Source organism: Photinus pyralis, unplaced genomic scaffold (genome assembly GCF_008802855.1).
Source record: "Photinus pyralis isolate 1611_PpyrPB1 unplaced genomic scaffold, Ppyr1.3 Ppyr1.4_LG1, whole genome shotgun sequence".
In the NCBI taxonomy this organism is placed as follows: domain Eukaryota; kingdom Metazoa; phylum Arthropoda; class Insecta; order Coleoptera; family Lampyridae; genus Photinus; species Photinus pyralis.
Window position 1 is genome coordinate 14,921,699 of NW_022170249.1, and position 14,805 is coordinate 14,936,503.

At 34.0% G+C, this 14,805-nt stretch overlaps 1 protein-coding gene across 1 annotated transcript in view; it reads left to right on the forward strand.

Annotated features, from left to right (window-relative positions):
• Positions 1 to 7,461, forward strand: part of LOC116175814 (hypoxia-inducible factor 1-alpha) — a 38,175-nt gene extending 30,714 nt beyond the window's left edge. Inside the window, exons 7-8 of the mRNA XM_031494164.1 lie at positions 2,721 to 2,865; positions 7,374 to 7,461. Coding sequence (XP_031350024.1) covers positions 2,721 to 2,865; positions 7,374 to 7,461 — 233 coding nt within the window. The remainder of the gene's footprint in view (positions 1 to 2,720; positions 2,866 to 7,373) is intronic.
• The last annotated feature ends 7,344 nt before the right edge of the window (positions 7,462 to 14,805 follow it).

A 14,805-nucleotide genomic window follows, 5' to 3' on the forward strand; every position in this document is an offset into this window, starting at 1 on the left:
GCCGTCTCTCGCGGCCTTTAGAACCGGCAACACAGCGCGTTTTGGACTCGTATCTGCTTGCACACGTTTCTTATCAGAAAGCGTCCATTCTATTGTATTTTAGTTCCGTTCTCTTTCACTATAAAGCTATACTGGCAAAGTTGTAAATTCAACACCAATGTATCTAAGCCCAAAACGAGCACCTGTTACACTAGCACTAGGTAATTAGTTTAAAGGCAACAAAACATATAACGGACGGAAACTGTTGTTATTTTGCGTGTGTTTGACTGAGAACTGATTTTAATGCGATGAATGTTGTCATGGTTGACTAAGAAAATACTTTTTTGGTATGTGAATATTTCCGTAAAACTTTAGTTTAACATAAGTTTATTGCTGTATGTAAGAAAAAAAATATCGCATATAGATTCTGAACCGAAGAATTTTTGTTAGCAGGATCTAGCCTCCGAGATAGATAAATAATATAAAAATATCTCATGGTATGGAAACACATACTGTAGAAGAGTTATGTGTCCAAGCAGGTGAAGGCATTTTCGAAAATTTAAAGTAGATTATTATTTAAATTAATTTGATGCACAGCATTGGGATTTAGGTATCCTTTAATGTTACAATCTCCTACCTGTAATGGGATGGGATTGAATCATGATCTTGTTTTGTTTATACTCCATGACTCACGACATATCAGTGAAAACTGAATATTTCTTTAAGGGTTTATACTATGCGATCAAAAATGAGTTGTCGCGTCATCTTTGGAATTTTTGTTTCCATGGGAAATCCATGGGAATCGACGCGACAGCAACTCATTTTTGATCGCCCGCTAATTAAATTACTACGAAAATATAAGAAGATGCCTTTTTCATATCGAAATCAGTGACGTAGAAACAATTTTTTATTTAAAATAATGATCACCTTATTAACCACGTTGAACAACTTCCGAGAAAACCTACTTTACAAGTGGAAAAATAGTTATTTATTATACAACACGATTAGGTTAGTTTCCCTTTATCGTTGTGTATAATACAAAACTTTATTTTATAGCAGAAGCCATATAAATCATTGTAAAGCTTCTGACAATTCTGAATTTAATTTACAGACGTCAAAAATAGTAAGCTTAGGTTCTGCCATAGAAACAGAATTGTCATATGTTCTGAACGTCATTTTGCATTTGCAATAAGAATGACAGGTGTCATTAGAATGCACAATCATTTGTTTCACTTTATCTACCCTTACAGTTAAAGTGATCACTTTATCTACCTTTATCTACAGTTAAAGAACGGCTTAGCCTACTCATTCAAACCTATTAAAATGTCAATTTAACATATGCTATAAAATAAAGGTTAATAATCATGTTATCAGACGCTAGTAGTGAAAAAAAAACATTTTAATTCCATTACAAAAATTAAAACTTTGTACTATTTCTCAAAAACTATTGTAAATAAAAAAAATATTTTTATATCATTGGTTTCTATATGAAAATGAACAACACTTTTTCCTTTATCATTTTCTTATATCATTCGTAATATGTAATGAAACTTCTAGAAAAATGTTCTATTCAATTTTTCGATATGCATGAAAATTAAGCCACCCTGTGCATGATGGATGTAATGTACAAATGCGTGTGCCTACGATCAAAATTATGAATGTTGCGTTACTGTAATTCTTCCGTGAATTTCTCTCCCGCACGAAAATAAACACTTGACAAATACGATATAAACTTTCCGCAAGAGTGGACTGTAAACAACATATAATGGACCAATTACATGAACGACAAAGAAAAATGGCGAGTGATGGGTACCAAAATAATGTTACGGTGGTCATGAGTCCCTTGGCAATAAAATTACAACGAAATATGTGAAATCCCCAACTACAAACTCAAAACTTCCCTTCTTCCTGTTGAATCTAAAATTACAACGCCAAATTTATGTAGTAATGGCAAAGTTCTAGATACCGCCCTTCTCAAAGGGACCGGTTTCAGTTTACTATATACATTGATATCTAGATAGGACACTCATTTCAAAAATGTATCTTGGATATTACTATTTCCATTACGTTTCATAATAAGGGGAGTCAAATAAAAGTATACCAACCAGAGTTTCATTTTTTCACCGAAAAGGACTCAAAGTTTCAATGATTGGAAAGTTTTTGTTCTGTTGAATTTGTCAAAACATTAAAATACACAATGGAAACACGTGCAATTACACTAATGAACAAGCAAAAACTTCCGTTGTTAAAAAGAATTACCTAATTCATTTTTTGACGATTAGTGTCCTACTATAAGGGCGATTCAAGTGTTTTGTTCCCTTATTGCGAAAATGATCTACCTGTCTTTTGTTCATTTTACTTTCGGATTCTAATTTTCATATTCGTCTTTGTGGGGGAAAATGTTTGTTAATAAAGACAATTCATTTGTTTATTTATTATAATTTTAAAACACCAAAATAAATACGCGCTTATTCGTAATGGTAAAAGAAAAGTAAACTTACGTGCAAGATGATATAAGTAGAGTACAGCACTTAAGCACGTGCATACAAGTTTCGAGGATCACCGTCGACTAACGCATCCTCGAAACTCTAAACCAAGACATTTACCTTACCGGTACCCGTCTTTAGCGTACGTGATGAACTTGGCATACGTACAACTGTAATATACATGTAACATTCCCAAATGAAAATGATATTGACCTCAAATTTATAGGCTCTCCTAATTTGTTAACTTGATTACAGTATTTTCAAAAGGACAATGCGAGACCGGCCGCTACAGGTTTTTGGCTAAAACTGGAGGGTACGTCTGGGTCCTTACTCAAGCGACTTTAATCTACGACAAAGTTCAAAAACCGCTCAGCGTCGTGTGCGTCAATTACGTCATAAGGTAAGTGTTTTTTTTTGCATTGTTGACGACATTCATTATGACAAAGTGTATGAAAAGTTCAAAAGCGTGTTTGCTTTTGCAATCTGGGTAAGTAAAGATTTTTATTTCTTCACCTCTTCGTATATTGTGTCTAAACACGAAATGTCAGTGCGTGCCCTATATTATAGCAAACCTTCCCCATTCGGTATCTACCAAAGCGTGTCTAGAAGTAATATTTGCCAAAATCGTTTGCTTTTTCTGGATTATTACTACTATAACAAAGATTCTTTATGTCGGCGTGTTTTCAATTGTTGATTATGAACTAGGGGACGTTGTCTTTGTAAATATCGTCAATTCAACTAGCAAAACGTATAGTTGAATCGATCCCGACATTTAATGAACGTGTTGGTTCTTGGACGATTAATTTTAAAACGCTGAGAATAAAATTTTTATCCGTACGTTCGCAATTTTCCGAGGTAACAGCTCGGTGGATTCAGTTCAAATTTTGGATATATACATATATTAGGCATACGGAAACGAAAAATAACGGGCCGGATTTTTGAAAAAAAAATTTGGAGCGCTGCAACGGCGTCCAATTTTTTTTAAAGCAACCAAAAACAAGTATTCGAAAGACCTTATTTTTCTGTGTACAACCTACAAAAATTGTGCCAGATTACAAAAAAAAAACTGAGAAAAATGTCAATTGGTTGTCGTATGTAAAAGTTATGCACATTTTACTTTCAAAAACAGCATCTCAGGAAATAATTCGTGGGGGGGGGGGGCTTTTAGACAGCGAAATTTGATGGTCGTCTGGCACACCTTGAAGGTATAGGCTACTTACTGCAAAAAATTCAAGAACTCTAGGGCCATTCTCCTAGGAGTAGTTCGAAACGGCAGAAGTGGGTCCGGACGGACGGACGGATGGACAAAACGCAAACAATAGTACATTTTTTTTAATTCTTAAAAATGCGCTAAAAAAAGAGAGGCATTCCAAGCGGCCACCCACCCAAGTACTGACCGCGCCCGTCATTGCTTAACTTCGCTGATTGGACGAGCACCGGTGTTTTCAACGTACTATCCCCGGTGTCGAGTAATTTACTGTTCTAAATATAATTGCAGAATCTTTTCTTAAAAAAAGAGCACACTACAAGGATGCCGACGCGAGTTTCGTTATTTGGAGCTTTAAGCACTTTTTAAAAGATAGTTATGTAATTTTTGCATGCTTGACGGAAAAGTGCGTCATCGCAGAGGGAAAATGTCTTTAGTCATGTGTTAAGAAAAAGATGCGCAATAGAAGGAATCAAAAGCAAACCAATTTTCAATTATGTACCAATAAAAAAATTACCGTCGTTAATAATCGTTTAAGATATAACATCGAAATTACATTGTATTTTGTAAGAAGTCAAAAAAATTATTCTGTAGGAATTTGAACAATTTAGTGTTTAATAATAAAACGGCACATACATCAAATCAATATAACTTTTGGCAGTGTATATTAGGCATAAAGGATGTTTAGACTGTCAAAAACGTTTTTTTTTGGTTAAATATTTGCTTTGAGCTAAGAAGCTGTTCTGTGAAGAATTTGGCAATTAGTTTTAGATAGTCATATTTTACACCCAGTATAGGTTATATGAATTTACTTACATTGCATTGATCAATCCCCCAAGTCGTTGGGAAAGGTAACAGTGTGTAGGTTCGAGTATCAGAAATAAATCTAAAGATAAGATCTAAAGATCTAAAGATAATTGCATCTTTTTCTGCTCAAGAGTCGTTAAATTAATGGAGAGATGCAATGAATGTCATTAAGGATCCGGTTTTCTAAAGAAAATGCAAATGTCAGATAAGATACAATTTTCTACAAGGTTTTGTTGACTTATTACGTAATTATTATTATTATTATTATTATATTATTAGACACCCTAATAGCTAAGGTCATTATTGTTTGTTTATTAGATTTCTGTACGAACTGTTGCCAAAAACCGTGTAATCAATCCAATATAACAGCAAACAAATTGATACAGTTATTCGACTTCTCGCAAAACGGAAGATAGATACTAACTCAGGAATCTTACTAATATTTTATTTTTCTAGAGAAAGTGAAACTTTTAAAATTTTAGCGGGGTGGTATCCCCACCCCTTTGATAGCGCAGTCGAAATGTTATTCATCTTGCAGAAAGATCTTTATTTTCACAATTTTCTTAGAATTCTTCCTGGAGATTTTGCATAATTTCTTATACAGTACCTTTGAAATCATACACAAACTTTTTAAAATCATCCTACAAATCCTTCAAGGAAATTATCTTAAAATCCGTTAACATTTTCATATAAATCTTGGACACATCTTGGGAATCTTAGAAATTTCTGAGAGTTTTCGCTAGTTGTTCTTAATAATCTCTTTAGAAACCTCGAAAGATTTTATGTGTCTTTTTAGAAGCCCGTTCTTAAAAACGACCCGAGGACACTCATCAAAGTAGTTGTTATTTTTTGATTTAACTATATTATGAAAAACTGACACGTAGTGCTACATGTGTGAAACTTCGATGATAGGCCGCGATTCATTTGAATGAGTATGATGCAAGGATCTCTTGCCTACACGTATTTTTTTCCCGGCTCCAGGAAAATACGCTCTTGTCATTTATGTTTGCATAGTGACTTTTTAACTTGTTTTAATGGAACACCCTATAGGTACCTATTTTTGACCTTATCGTTTACCTTATTCAATAATCTTTAACTTTCATTAATAATACCCTACACCTGTCTCCAGTGGTTTTCAAAATATCTTGATATTCATGATTATAAATCGAGTTATAAATAGTAAATAATAACCATACAAAATTAAATAATTATTTTTAGAACTTTTTGGGATGTTATCATATATTTACCCATGTAAGAATAGAAAAAAGCTAAAGTTGCTTATTTTATACATTTTTACGTAGAATCCAGTGGCGCAGTAAAAAAAGTTGGTATTTTTTAAATGCAATTTTTTGCATTCTTTTGCCTGATCATATTGATGTAACACAATCTATATTTTTTTAATATAATTATATATTGTATAATGTATTTATGAAAATTTTGAAGGGATATGTAAAGTGACCCACCGTAGGGCGAACCTTTTTACTTGTTCCAACATTAAGCATAAAAACTGCTCAAGCTTTTAGAGCATATTACAAGTACATAAAGTGAATTGTAGAGTGGTAACGATTCTATTCAATTGGGGTGATATCAAGAAATGAATTGTTACATAAAGATACAAAATGATATAAGGACTGCAAACTTCACTCTCCGTATATTCTTTTCTATCTTCGGTAGGCCGTCTGCTTTTACGGGGAATTTTTCGAAAGAATGGAACTTTCAAAAATATATTACCTGCATTAAAACATACAGTGAATTTTTTTTAAATGCGAACATAGGAGTTTGCATGCAATGTAATTTCTGTGTTCGATTTAAAAAAAAACAAACACATCAATCTATTGAGTAGTTCAAATGAGTAGTAGATGCAATTGACAGCTGTCACATTTTTAAAAATACCGCCGTCCAATTTAATTACGAAATCGATTAAGTTATTGCTTAGAATGTCAAGGAGGACACTTCGAACATTTATTGTAATTGTTTTCGGTATTTATTTTCTTATTTTCTTCATTTATGTATTGAATAGATCAAATTAGTACAATACCAGGTGCACATGACCTACAAATAATTGAAGGTTGGTTCAGAATGAGTTGTGGTGTCCGTGCGTGGCCTGTGAAGTCAAGTTATCGTAAGTTTAAGAAAAATGTATCCTAAAGTTGCTGTGGCCTCACATGGCTTCTTTAAAAAAATCTTACCGAGTGCTCTTCATCATAAAGATATAGAATTGCTGTTCATAGTCACACAAGTTGCGCGATTTGGGAATGTGAACCGCGCACATCTCATAGATTGATGTGTTTTTTTTTAATCGAACATAGGGAAATTACATTGCATGCAAACTCCTATAAAAACTCACTGTATATGGAGCTTTCCAGAAACAAGTTTTTCTGCTCCAAAAAAACACTTTCTTTTTGGAAAACACGTGAAGTTACTTTGGAGTCAGTACCTTAATACCACTAAGGGCCAATTGTACATATCGAGTTCAGTGGCGGTTTAGTCTGCCTTTGCATCCATTGTTATTTTGTTACAAACGATTATTATTACCCTGACAACCAGCCGAGTTCAACTGAACCACCGCTGAAGTCAATATGTACAATTGACCCTAATAATACTTCCGGAGAAATTGCTGTAAGGATACTGAAATGCATTCCACCCCTCTCGTCACGTTCAGCTTGTTTGAGTTGGACGTTTTTGAATTCACGTACAGATTTTCACGTATAACATACCTTCTGTGTGACGATCTGCACAGCAGAAGGATCACGTACACACCCTGGCGTCGTCGTATGGCGAAATGGAGAATTATATTTACTTCCGCTGATCATATCAAGGATGACCCTCGCTGAAAAAATAATGAAGATTAAACAATGACTATACTGCCCTAGATATGTATTCTTTTATTTTAGGGATATTATAATCAATTGTCCTTACATCCGCGCCGTGGGTGTAGTCGTCGATATCCACTTAGGTTTTGACGGTTTATTTCAATCATAAAAACCTATTTTTCAATTTTAACCGAGAGCCTTTTATTGCAGTGACAGTAATCGATTGCACGAGATTATTTAAAACGTTATCTCAGTCGGTTTACGGACTCAAGAGACCTCTTCCCTGACTGACATCAGTTAATGGTATTTTGATATTTTGAAAGTCGTACGCCCGTGAATAACCCTCCCAGAACTTGGAAACAATAATAATTGTTTTCCTGTGCATCCGTCACTAACATAAGTATAATAATGATGACAATGAAGACAATAACGAAATGTAAAATCGATTGCCAAACACGCAACTTGATTTTAATTAAGCTTAATGTCACAAAATTGCCGATATCATCCTGCGTTTTTTGTGTTTACCGATTGGCTTTTAATTTACCTACATACACCTAAATTGCGTGGTGCGCGTTATACTTTTTTAAATGGTTATACAATTTCAATCTAAAGTGCCGAGAATACAAAGTGAAATTGAACGTATCGTGAATACTGAAGGGACAAGGACGTTGTTACACGCAAGCAAATTCTCCAATTGTAATGAAATTCATTAATTATGCAACCTTATTGTGTTTATGGTTCTTATTCGATTTTCGTTTAATAGCAGCAAGAAAAAGCTATGAAAAGTGTCGTTGCCAAAATTCTATCAAGATTGACCAAGAACCAAAGGACCGAAACATTTCTTTTTAATCAATAAAATAAATGTTCTTATATATTCACGGACGTAAAATTGACTTTTTGCCTTGCGATACCTTCCGGTTTGAATATTTTACGAATTACATAATCTTTCTATTCGACTACGATTTTCAATCTTCCTTACGGTTTTACTTTCGAAGAAATAATGAACTTGCGGTTACATCTTGTTATTCTTCCGCCCGCAATTTGTATTCAGATTGGCATAATAAATTTTTGGGGACTGCAAACTTTTCGATTTTAGTTTTATTCGATATTTCAAAATGGAAAGTTTATTCGGCTTCTCGCAAAAAAGTCGTGATTGCATGTTACCATCAATTTTCGTAGTCGTGTAATTAACTGCATTCTTTTTCTTTGTGCGATTTGCACGATGCTGTTACGTAACTTAATTATTTGGGGCGTTTTTGCTACATTAGATCCGAAAATATTACTGTTTTATATGACTCTGCTTCCATAACAATCACTAAAATATCTGGAATGCATAGCTACTAAAACAGTAAAGTTTCTTCCATTTTATAAGGTGATTAACCCCTATAAAAACACTTTTATTTTTTCCCCTATTTAATAAATTAAATTTGCTCAGGTTAATCGTTTCTAGTTGACTAGTCGTAGTCGATATTATCGACATCATGATACGTTTTACAATGTGATAGTCTAGCTAGCGGTTTAATTTAAAAGCGGACGTGATATATCGAAAGTAGTTTATATACCGATTATCGTGATATATTATTATAATCGATATATCAGATATCAGACTCTACTAGCTCTCATACTCACACAGTTACCTAATTCCGAATATGCATACATAAAGTAGTATATATGTTCCTATTCTATTTACATCTGAAATAAAATTGCATTTCTAACGGCGATTATTACATTCTAATAAAATAAAATCATACGAGTATACCCATTTACGTCATGATTCAATAAAACTAGTTCCTCGCAATTCCTCGTAAAAACCTACAAATCCATACACACCCACCCATGGTTACATCCGTACCTAAACTCATATCCTGCCTTCTTTCAAATTCCTGTACAGGGGAACCCCGTTACAATTCCAACTTGCTTATTTTAAATGTCACACTTTATCATTTCATTTCAGATTCTATAATATGAAGTTCTATATATACACGGTGTCCATTTTTGGAGTGCCACTATTGGGATCTCACTTATTTTAAGAGATAGAAAGTTGGTTAAATGGGGGCAAAGTTGCAAATTTCCGTGTTGAATAAGAATCTGAAAAGAAATTTGAAATATCTTCAATATTTTTGAAGACATCACAAAAAAACGAAAATTTCTGATTTTCGTTTTTAATTTTTTTATGATAAACTAGTCGTAGTAGACATTTCTAATTAGCACATTATTCGGACACTTTTTAATGGAGATTTCAAATATGGCATCCTGTTTTTAATTACGTTCAAGATGAGGGAGAAACACGTGGCAACTTTAGTTTTTCTTATGGACGCCATATTGAATTTTGACATTTTGGGATTACGTCTTTTTTTCTCTTTAGAACGATATATCACACATAGTGGTTCAGTATTACATTTTTCCTAAAAATACAATTTTTCATTTTTTGAGAGGAGTGCTTTGGAAAAACAAAACGTTCTTTTGTTGTCAACAAAAGTTTGACAGTTTGATCCATGTCTGGTTGCAGCGTTGTCAGAGAAGTAGAAATTCGATTTTCATCTCAACCGCTTGTCAAATTGCCTGCTCATATTAATTGGGTCTATTACCATATTGCTGTCTACATTTTTTAAAAGAACCATATTCGCCCAAGTTTTTATGCAGCAAAGAAAAATACCTCAAACTAGGTTGTTGCCCCTCTGGATAACGCTGCAAGTATGTTGCAGCAGTCATGTGGGCATTTCGATGAGAAGTGTAGTAAATTTGGATCATATCTCTTTGATCTGCACTTGAAAAAGGCATTTTCGCAATACAACTAGCATAAACCTAAATGACACTACATGAAATAAGTCAACCTTTTGTTCACAACAAAAGAACGTTTTGTTTTTCCAAAGCATTCTTCTCAAAAAATTAAAAATTGTATTTTTAGGAAAAATGTGATACTGAACCACCATGTGTGATATATCGTTGTAAAGAGAAAAAAAGACGTAATCTCAAAATTGAAAATTCAAAATAGCGCCCATAAGAAAAACTAAAGTTGTCACGTGTTTCTCGGTCATCTTGACAGTTATTAAAAACAGGATGCCCTATTTGAAATCTCCATTAAAAAGTGTCCGAATAATGTGTTAATTAGAAATGTCTACTACGATTAGTTTATCATAAAAAAAATAAAAACGAAAATCAGAAATTTTTGTTTTTTTGAGATATCTTCAAAACTATTGAAGATATTTGAAATGTCTTTTCAGATTCTTATTCAGCACGAAAATTGGCAACTTTGCCCCCATTTAACCAACTTTCTATCTCTTAAGATAAGTGATATCCCCATAGTGGCACTCGAAAAATGGACACCGTGTATATATTTCATTTACGAAGCCTTGTATTCAAATTTCACCGTTTTCATTTTACCAAGAAAATCGGTACATAAATAACGATTTCGACATTTTTTGACCAAAAATACACATGGATCATTTCTTGGGCATCGACCAATCGACTTTTTCCCAAGAAGATTGATGGATAAATAACGATTTTGACATCTTTTGGCTAAAAATACTTTGGACACCAAACATGCATAGGTATGGATCACTTCTTGGGCATCGAATAGAGTTTAGTATTTTCCACCAACAAATTGATGCGTAAATATCAATGGCGATTTTGGTTCACAGCGTGAGGGATGCCAAAATTAATTTTTGATAGTTGCACTTCTGGAACGCATCAGCTTTTGTATAGCCCAAGTCGATACGAGGTCTGGGGACTGAGCTATAGCGCGGAACGACGAACACACACGGAAAAGTAAGGATATAAGCCTCACTTTCGTGGGTTGCGCAAAAAATACACAACAGCGATTCTGTTTTGAGGGGCAGAGGAGCACTCTGCTTAAAAATTTGGTTATTTTAAGATTCTTGTTAAATTAAGACGTTAGTGCATATAGAACAGAACGAGCTCTTAGCGAGTTCATAATTTTGCGATGTCTGTTCGTCTGCCCGTTAGCACAATATCTCGAAAACGAATTACGATTAAGATGAAATGTTACAGGTGGATTTTTTATCAAATTTGTAGATTGTAGATCGTCGATTCCAACCCTTCCACCCTCCGTATTCGGCTTCGCCCCACCATCAGCAGTTGCCCTCTCCCTAAAGGTAACGCTTGACATGAAAGTTTTAAAGTCATTTCTCATCTGCTCCATTCTGGAAAATCTGGGCCAATTAATCTTACCACATAGGGTACAAGTTTCGGTTTTTCAGATATTAAAAATATACCCCCTCCCCTTCCCTTACTAGATATAATTTTGGGTGTGTGAATACCGTACCGGCGGAAACGTTGATTTCGGTCACGCATTGCTACGCGTATTCAGGGCGTTTTTGTATCCAAAATGTATTCAAAAAAAGTAGATATCAACACTTGATTGCGTCCTATTTAAAAGTGTGCTTCTAAATAATCCTTACATTAAAGTTTCGAGGATGGTTTAAAAGATTTTGCTTTTACAGGGAAAGATTTTGAAGTGGGAGTATATTCCGATTGCTAAAGTTCAGCATATATTCCAAATTGCGATTTAAAGCTGCACTTAGAAATTGGACATACAACGTACATTCCTTTTGTTCACGATTAAGTTGATTTTATTTTCAGAGCGGGAGAGCCGTGAATTATTCAGGTCATCCGTCCTTTTTAACTTTTGCTCTAAATTTTGTGGCCCCACGGTCCACGAAAATACAAAAATAAATACGCTTGGCAAAGCGTATATGCATATTCTAGTACGGTTTAAATACAATATTAAAACCGTATATAGAATGGTAACGGATCAATTACATTTCATGCGCCATGTTAGATATACAAAAATGGTGCTTTCGAGTTTAATTTACAATTAATTTTATTACGAGTAAATTGAATTCCTGTAAGGTTACATTTCAAACATGAAATTTAAGTGTTATTTCCTCATTAATCCACGATCTTATCGTGCTCTATTCCTTACAATTACTTTTACTGAAGGTGTAATTGGCTTTCCATTCACGAACTGTGAACATTCCGGGTGTCTTCATGAGTTAATAAATAGATTTGTTTACTATTGAATAGTTGGCAATTAAAAAATGTTATCAGGCGTCAAAATAAAACTTAAAGGTCAAGTTTGAAAGTAAATGTTATTGAGTCAAGTTTTGGCAAATTCCTTGGGGGAGTGTGAGCATGAAAATTATATATACCTACTTGACGTTTTCGATCGATGAAGCCAATTACTACTAAAATTTATTTATGGACGGATCTTGGAAGATGCTTATGCGACAGTCCATAAAGAAACGTCATTTTGAGGGTTAAAGGTACGCATCCGTAGTATTGGTATAATGTAATGAATCCCAAACAATTACAAGCAAACTTCCCCAACAACAATTTCCTCGAACTGGAAGTGTAACGACCAAACCACTGGCTACCCACTATTGATCTTTGCTGCTTTATTTGGACACAAATATTTACTGGCCTTACACGTTAGTTACGGAAAGTGGATTACTATATTAATAATTTCATCAGCCTTCACATTGTATGCCTCTTAAACATTAATTGGAAACTTTTCTGCACAAGGCCAAACTTCTCCCGCGGGTCTGTGAAAAGAGTCGGAATAAATTAGGCATAACCGTTTGTCAAGGCATTACGTGCACACTTGAAATAAATTAAGCTTATTGGATAGACAAAGACTAGGTAGGATCTCGTTGGAGAGGAAACGATTTATTTGTCCTTTTCTTACCTTTTACTGCGGTTCCATGATTTATACCTCAGCAGTTGCACTTTATGATCCGAAAATCTGGCAACCTTTTTGTGTTTTCACTTTCTTCCCAAATTTATACGTACAGAGAGGCTGTTTCAGTGATCATTACTCGATATTATACCAACAGATTCATTTTTGGAATCGAAAAGCTCAAACGTTTGGTTTCGGCGATTAGTTCACCACGTCGATCATAATTTTGGGACAGTGATTCCACCGATTTCCTTGAAAAAATTTAGGGAAAGTGATGGTCAACATTCCGTTTTGAAAATTTGAAAAAATGTTCATTTGTAGTCCTTGACACGTATACAGGTTTTACGCAAACCGTTACCTAAAAATATTCAGGCTCCCATTAATAATTTAAATCTGAAAATTTGCATGCCAACATGTTATTTTTCAAAATTAAAACCTTAAAAAGTTGATTTTTTCAAATGAAACCTTCTTTTATTTTTTGCGCTTTCAAATATCGAAAAAAATTCTACATCTATCAATTATTACATTCCCTATAAATTATAATCAATCTGCTATTCTTGCCGTTTTATTTTAGATTTTCTAAAATTGTGACCGTTATGCTTAATGTTCTTATAGAAGTCGATTTTATTTATTTAAATTTTATCAACCAGTAAGAATAATGTAAAGGAAGCATTTACCGCGCCATGTTATATTATCAAAATCTCTACCACAAAAACCCATTTTTACAATGGTTTTTAATTAATAGAATAGATCATTTTAGCTGGGCTTAATGAGCCTGAAAAAATGTCACGCTCGTCAAGAAGATTCTGATTGCTATCTGTGCCAGTTTTGTGAGCTTTCGTGTTGTATCAATGAAGTTTTTGCCAACTGTCATACTTGTGGAATTTTAATCTGTTTCAATCATTTTATTAACGAAGATTGTTTTAACCATAGTTCGAGTTATCCCGACGTCAATTCCAATTGCATCTAACTGCACTGAGTATATTATGGATAAAACTTCGATGGAAAACTGCAGTAAAATTGGAAATTTTGTGAATAATAATTCGAATTCTAAGGTTTTTAACAACGATCAGCTTAACAACTGTAATAGACCCGCGAATAAACCACAATGTAGCCAGAGAAGCATATTTCAATAAGACTTTACAGACCTCGAAACGATCCACCGGATATCCTCGGATATCTATCATGGAATATCTTCCTGACTTCTACTACTGTAGCCGAGGGCGCGTTAAAATTTGCGTTTTTAAAGGAATCTTTTAAAAAGAAAAACTTCGCAGTGTATAGGCTCGCTTTGTCCGCCCTTTTGTCCATCTGTTTCTGATCTAGCTCTGGAACGAAAATAGCAAGCGTTGTCAATCCTCCAATTTATTTCAGTGTGAAACTGAAAAGTTGTAAAGTGAGAAGTTTTGAAAAGTTGCATTCCATCGATACCTACTAACCGTGATGCACTTAATCTGGTCGGTGGTGGTGAAAATACGGATGAACGATAGTAAAATGTTCTATTGTCGTTTGCATAAAGAAATAAAAGTTCAAATTTGGTCAAAATCAATATTTATTCACAAATTTCATCGTTTGTAGACCTTATCGACAAATCTTGGGTGGCGAAGAGTTGTTAAGAAAGCTTCTATCCGTCATGTTACTGTAATGAAAAGTGCAGACGAAAGGAAAGGTTTTCGTATACTATCACCTCGCATATGTACACAAGATTGGTTATAACTCATATTTATATCTTAATACATGCATGAAAACATAATATATTCATATAGGAGGTTATATATCAGATAAGTTTAACTAACACACATGAAAAACCAAGTA